The 7,734-nt window shown below is 36.9% G+C and overlaps 1 protein-coding gene across 1 annotated transcript; it reads right to left on the reverse strand.

Moving 5' to 3' along the window:
* Positions 1–6,374: 6,374 nt before the first annotated feature.
* Positions 6,375–7,490, reverse strand: gpr25 (G protein-coupled receptor 25). Its single transcript, XM_068595166.1, has one exon. The coding sequence runs from the start codon at positions 7,488–7,490 to the stop codon at positions 6,375–6,377; it is 1,116 nt and encodes a 371-aa protein (XP_068451267.1).
* Between the last annotated feature and the right edge of the window lie 244 nt (positions 7,491–7,734).

Genomic DNA, 7,734 nt, shown 5'->3' on the forward strand with positions numbered 1-7,734 from the left:
TTTACTGTAGATCCGTGAACAAAACAACAGTCAGGTTTTTACTGTAGACCCGTGAATCAATTAAGGTCAGATCAATAACTCTATGCAAAGCAAATGTAAAAAATAGTCGTTATGTTTATTGAATCAATTAATCCACTTACCATTCAAGACTCGGTCGTTGTTATAACCTTCCACTCTGTTTTAAATTATAATGATGTGTTAGTTTATTTATGGAATAAAACAATGGTCACTTAAAAAAGAAATACTGCCTCAATGGGTGAAGTTGCTATTATTGCATTATGTGGTCCTTGTAAAGGCTTCAAGTTACATTTACCACTATAGTTTACGAAATCACGAGCTTAAAATCGGCTTTTGAACGCCTCACAGGTCATCCACCTCTTCGCTGGTATCACGGCATTTGAGCGGATTTAACGTCAAACCCACATAATAATTTATCCAACGTGACCAACGTTATAAATGTTAAAACCGAGTATACACGTGTGTTATAACTTAACTTAAATAACTTAAATTAGCATTATATTATTTTAGTTTAAACCACTAGAGGGCCCCAGCGTGTTACATAGTTTAATCCTGTAAACCACGTGATCGTTTGTCAACATCCTATGTTTTATGTGACCAATCACGTCTTATGATAGTATTTTCTGTTTGATTGTTTTCTGAGACCTTTATACTGAAAAGTATGTATATGCTGCATTAGTGTGTGATGGTGTCTCAAACCCACTAATCGACAGGAATCAGGTAAATAAAACTGTTGATTCAACACTTAAGGGAAACTTATTTGGTACAGTAGCAAGACACAAAAATAACAGGAATGAAAGATGCTCAATATTTACACAACACAACTCAATATACATAACACAACCACAGATTGTATTCATTTGGGAAATTAAACAATAATAATAATAATATAAAAAATGCAAAAATGCAAACTATATGTAATGCATATGAAGTGTATATAAGTATGCACATGAGTAACAAATAACAAAAGCGGTGCAAGGGCTATTGATGTTGATGTTGATTCATTTATGCAGGATCTGGCCTGAGGTGATTTATTATAAAGTCTAACAGTGGGCAGGAATGTTTTCCTGTATCGGCCCTTGTGACAGCGCAACTGGATGAGTCTGTTGGTATAAGTGCTGTCCCTCCAGTAAGTGATCGGGAGGGTGGTCCGGATTGTCCAATATGGACAATAATTTCTTCAGTGTCCTCCACCTGTTCCGGATAGTGCTTGCAGCCAATTATGGAGCCGACCTTCTTATCCAGTTTACATGAAAACAATACTAGCTCACTTTGACTAAATACATTCAAAATAATATGATTAAATTGTAGCGTACTCCTAACTGTCTACTAAAATGGATAGCATAATTAGAAATTTAGATGGGACTTGATATTTGCTTTGCAGACCCATTCTCTTTTACAGCATGTGTCTGACAAGCTAATGACCTTTGCCATTTACTCACTGACCCAACATAGTCACATGACAAACCTACTGCTGCATTACAAACCATCAACACTTTAAAAAAACACACTAGCAGTAGAAATCAGAATTTCATGACAAATCTAATAAGCAATGTTGGCTTAATGTGTCTTTGATCATTGCAAAGAATTAAACTGATCATTACTATGTTTAATGCATGATACAATTATGTGTTCTGGTTCATCAGGACATCATTCTTTTGGTTAAAAATGCATTTCTTTTGCATTTCACATACATTTTGTCCAAATATGCATTGGAAATGTATATATCTTTCAGGGATTTCATATACTTTGGTTAACAGCATTGATTAAATATAATCACAAATAATTCAGAGAAATTCAGATGAAATAGATTTTAACTTGTGAAAAGCACTGATATTGAGTGTTTTATTCATTATTTAAACTGCATTGCCGTGTGTAACATGTGAAACTGTTCAAATTAAAACACATACACATATTTCATATGGAATATCGTTCAAGTTCTGATTAACAGAGGATCAAGTCCTCATCTCAAGATAAACTGATTACTGTTTTTTTTATACTTCCTTTCCTCTCGTCAGAAACAACATTAAACCACGTCCGTCTCAGTGCTTTCGATGTTGCAGGCAGTAAGTTGCATTGAAAACATCTGAAACTATGGTTCTATGATACGTTTTAATGGCTGTCTTAACTGTAAGGATTGTTATTTGGAAGACACGGTTAACCTTTGTTTGGCACTTGTGTCCAGATTCAAGCTGTCAGGTTTGCTCACAGGACAGGCAGAAAGTAATACAAATTAATTCAATAATTTATATCAATAATATATATATATATATATATATATATATATATATATATACATATTATTATATGATATATCATATTATATAACTGACTGTATAAATCAAGGGCAGCTCATTCATATAGACTTGACGGGAAAAGGAAATCACCTGACCTGAGAGTTGTAGGTGTTGGTGTTGGTGTGAATGTGACATTGTGCCATAATATTTGTCTCTAAAGGAACTGCAGCTGGCCTGACAGCTGGGCATAATAGAAAAATATTGACATCACTAATGTAACGTTATTTTGTGTGTGCCTTTTTTATTAACTAAGAAGGGACATTATTAATAATATGAAAAGGTAAGTTGTGCAGGGAATATCATTCATGACTTATTATGTGTTATTACTGCGGTCCAATAGGTAAGTAATGCTGGTATTCAAAAATAAAACTCAATTACAGGACAATAATAAATGCTAAAACTTCATTTAGCAGTGGCACAAGTCAGAGAGTCATTACGTCATGTAACCATATCCAGCGTATCTAAGGTTAGCTAACACCTTTATTGATTCTCATAACAGTGCATTTCTATTGTCTATGAATTCAACTTTTAATTTGTAAAATAAAAGATGTTATTTCTTCTTCCTACAGAAGATACGTCTGGCCAAAGACTAAACTATTCAAAGTCTTAAATAGCGTCTGATTTTGATACCCTATCAGTTAAACATATATCTGTTGTCACCTTATGAACTGTGGGCTACTTTTCTTGTCCTCTTAAAGTGTGTTACTCATTTGAGAAGTTGAAGGCAAGTTCACATATAGGGCGACATCTACGTTTTGTAATGAGAGGCCGACCACTGAAAGGAGAGCTGCAGCGCTGTGAGAACATTTCCTTATCGTCTCAGACTACAAACACACAGAAACTCGCCCACTGGAAATACTCATATGCCAGGGTCACACCTTTCATTGTGTGTGTGCCAGTCTGGCAGAATTAGTCATTTGGGTCATTAAAAAGTTTATATTCTTAACGACCATCAATTCTTATTTATTACTTATTATTTAAGTATGTTACTATTACAGTTTTTTTTCCGATTGCTAAACGACAGTGGGCACAACTGGAGTCACATGTGCAAAACTCTAACTACAGTCTGCACAGCAGCAGTCACCTGGGCTAAACAGTTCACATCACCTGCAAAACTCATTCCAAGCAACACAACTCTTAACACATGGCTCAAAACACGTTCAGTCCTGCCAAACACTATGCACAACCCTCACTGAGATAACACACACTGTCACTCAGAACACACTGAGAGTAAAAACACTAGCATCAAACACCAACACAGAAAATACAAACTTTATCTTTAGAGTTTGAACAATTTCAGTGACTTCATACAAAGTAATATTTTCTTCAAATAAAAGAGCGACATTCTTTCACACGAAATATTAATTTTTTTAGAACGTAACAATTCTTTAACGTAAATGAAAATTAGCAGTTTGCTTCAATGGTCTGTAGTAATTTACGGAGTTACAGTAATGAGAAAAAAAGGTAGAAACTAAAAGTACATACTGTAATTCAAACAAATAATGGAGTCGCTAATCCTGCCTCTCTCTAGCATCAGGCCACATGTTTTCATCAACATCCCATCTAATGTTCTCCCTTGCCATGCACCTGGGGAAGAACCTTCTGGAGTGCCTTATCAATGCACCTTTCTCCCTCCACGAACCCGTCTTCCTAGTTCCATTTCCAAAATGAGTCTTTCTGAGCTCTATATATATGTATATCTGTATACATGTGTGTGTGTGTGTGTGTGTGTGTGTTCACTAACAAGTCTAAAACAAGACACCTGCTTAGCCTTCCAGCTGAAATTGCAATCAGCAGTGTTTGAAAGGCACAAGGCTGAAATCTATTCTGTTTTAAATGTGTGGTTCACAGTTTTGACAGCAGTGTGTTAGCATTTGAACAAAGTGCTGTAAATCCACAGTGTTGTGCAGGTTGTGGTTAAAGTCATGGGATAAGTGTGTAGGGTTTTGAAAACTGTTCAAGCGATGAAAAACCAACTAGAGTTTGGGCCCCATGAACTGCTGCTGTGCAGACTGTAGTCAGAGTTTTGCACATGTGACTCCAGTTGTGCCCGCCGTCGTTTAGCAAACGGAAAAAACTATAATGTAGAAATTCATATTTCTCTTTTATGGATAGATTAAAAGTGTCTATATTTAAAATATGATACCAAAAAAAAAAGACTGATAAGGTTGATCCACCATTTAGCCTGTTAAATTAGTCACACTTTTATCATTTGCATTTTTTCCATTGCCTTCAATCCACTTGATTTTTAACATTATTATTAATGTTAGAAAATGTTGGCCAAAAGATGCAACAGCATTTCTTGTCATAGATTAAAGTTTGCATAACTATGTGTCCGCGAGCAATTCCCTAATCCCCAGAGCCTTAAGCAGGAAGTATATGTGTATTAATTTGTGTTCGTGTGTGTGTGCGTGTGTGTGTGTGTGTGTGTGTGTGTGTGTGTGCAATTACTGTACACCTGTCTACCACAAATGTATAATTCATATGGATGTATTATCTTCTAATATTTGGTTTTCTGCATTATTTTATGTCTTAGATTATAATTGTTTAGACAACAATAAGATTCGAATTTAAAAAAAAGCTGTTCAAAGCTTTATATCAGAAACGTTTCTTTCAACCACGGGGAATTCCTGTGCCTACAACTTGGTACAGCTCCTCATATCTAAAACTGTATGACTGAAAAATAAATGGCCACACATGAACATTTGAACTATCATGTATCCGATGTTGGCTGTAACACTCATATGAATAAGTTTGATTTCTAAGAATTTGCTTTTAACAGTGCCTCATGCCCCAGTGACTTTACTTTGTACCGAAAAAAAACAAATGCATGCATTCTTCCTCTCAGGAGACTTCACAGATGTCACATCTGCGCTGCTTGTTGTTTTTATAATTGTCTTGCTAGTTGTAGCCTGGGAACCTTTTATAAAATGTCTTTTGTCCCCCAGATAAACCTATCTAGAAATAAAAAAGTGTTCTTCTCCCTATTGCAGTCAAATGCACGAGCAAATGTTTGGTTCCAAGTTGATCATTTTCTCAAATAAATAAGTGTGACTTGTTTCTCATGGCCCTTTTTGTTTGTCTAATGCAAAAAGATTATCTCATATTTCACCCCTCTCTTTTTTGTTTTAGTCTCAGGGTGATTTTTTTATTTATTTTCTTTGCATGATAAACAAAGTCAGTCAAACCCCAGACAAAGTGCACAGAGTGAAATAGTCATATATTTAAAAGACAAGATAAACCTGAGAGGTCAAGTCAATTACGAAATAGTTTTCAGTTTTATAAGCAACAAAGAACAAACATAATAATTATATATCTGCATATTCTAGTTTAAAACATGATAGTCATGGCAGGACATGTCAGGATGTATGATCGGCAGCTCTTCTTTGTAGGATTTCATCTGCTATGAATGTAGTGACAAAGGAATTCACTAATTTAAATTACATCTGTCTTTGATTTCTGCAGATAATTATGGAAAAGCTTGTTGTAAACCTTTGAAGTGTGATGTCACCTTTAAATTGTTACACGATTAATAAATTATCTTAGATTTAGTCATACTTAAGTGTTATTTAAGTGTTTTTGTCAACAATATTGATTAAATATCTTATTTTAGTGGAATTAGTAAAACAAGTAGAAAACACCACATGTATTTAAGAGTAAGTTACAAACACACAACAAATATTTTGTTCAGCTTTTATTTTTACATAAAAGTAACTTTTAATTTTACAACTTTATATAGCAATATGTATATATATATATATAATGTGTGTATATATATATATATATATATATATATATATATATATATATATAGCTGTGTGAAGTTAATGATGATAATAATAATACATAAAATCAAACATTTGAATAAAAGAAATTTATAACAAAAGAAACCACATTATTGTACTAACTGAAACTTGTACTGTCTGGTTTTACTGCATATTTAATCAATCCTTGAGAGAAATATATGTATAATATAAGTGTCTCATGATCAAGATGAGTATGACAAGTTTTCACATAAAAGCCTAGTAATAGAACAATCAATTTCTACGTTTTCTCCTCCTACTCAAACATCTGCAGCTGAGTTCCTCCAGCTGTTGTTCCAACGCTACCTGAAGTGCCAACATTGGTGGATGTGGCTGAAGAGTTGTGGCTCTGCAGTAACTTTGTACTCCCTAAGTTCTTGTACAGGATCTTGGCCCTTCGTCTGAAGTGATGGTCGAGGAAGAAGTAAATGGCTGGATTCACACAGCTGTTGATGAAGGCCAGGCAGCACGAGACGATGAGTCCATTTCTTTGCCACGACTGAGCATTGCAACTGAGATCAACACTTGAGAGCTGTGAGCTGATTATGATGACCTTGAAGACGTTAAAGGGGAGCCAGGACACCACGAAGGCCACGATGATGCAGAGGACCATCTTGAGGGAGTGTCTGTGGCGGCCTTCAGCCCGAGGATTTGCTGCACAGTGTCGGTTGAGATGCATGACGATGGTGCCATAGCAGACCACGATGATCAGCACTGGAAGAACAAAGGTGAGTAACACCATGGCGAGACTCATGCCAAGAAAAAAGGGTGAGTTGTTGTCCTCCACACAGGAGAGTTCGTCGCCGGACGACTCTACTCCGCGGTACACCAGCGATGGGATGGCGAGCACCAGGGAGCTCAACCACACGGCAGCACAAGTGGCACGGATGCACCTGCTGCTCCTTAGGTACCTGGAGTCCATCACCTTCACCACAGCCAGGTAGCGATCGACACTCATGCAGGTGAGAAAGAAGATGTTGGAGAAGCGGTTCACGGCTATAATATAGCTGCTCAGTTTACACAGCAGGTTCCCAGCTGGCCCGAAGTTCCAGGTGCCGCTCTGGCTGGTGGAGATGGCCCACAGAGGTAGCGTGAGGACGAAGACGAGGTCGGCCACAGCCAGGTTGACAACAAATGTGTCCACCAGACGCCCACCTTTCCTACCTTTGCTGCACACGACCGAGATCACAAAGAGGTTCCCCAGAAAGCCTGTGAGGAATATGACGTAGTACAGTATGGGCATGAGGATGTTGGAGCCATGCAGGCGTGCGCCAGGGCAGTCCACTGTGAGATTTAGATTCAAAAACACGTCGTCAGTAAAGTTCTCAAAGTAGCTGTAATCATCGAGCAGATAGTCAGTGTAGGCGTCCATTCTGAGAGATCACAGCTGCTCTGCAGTGCAACTGCTGTATTGTGGTAAGGCAGGGAGTCAGCACAATGCTACTTGTAAAAACCACAGAGAAAGAGAAATCCTATGCTCTGTTCTTTTTTTTCTTTTCTTTGCCCGTCTGTCATAACTTCCTCTTAGTTCCCAATCACTGTGATTTAGCTTAGCCAAAAAGACTGAATTTGTGTTTAATCTATTGGCTTGAGAAACTGTCACATTTTGAAGCCTG

Source organism: Clinocottus analis, unplaced genomic scaffold (genome assembly GCF_023055335.1).
Source record: "Clinocottus analis isolate CAN_PGR_092001 unplaced genomic scaffold, fCliAna1.0.p SCAF_3, whole genome shotgun sequence".
Lineage (NCBI taxonomy): Eukaryota > Metazoa > Chordata > Actinopteri > Perciformes > Cottidae > Clinocottus > Clinocottus analis.

What these genes read in the sequence shown, in the direction of transcription:
- gpr25 (XM_068595166.1), bottom strand. Translation starts at nt 7,490, where the DNA reads ATGGACGCCTACACTGACTATCTGCTCGATGATTACAGCTACTTTGAG.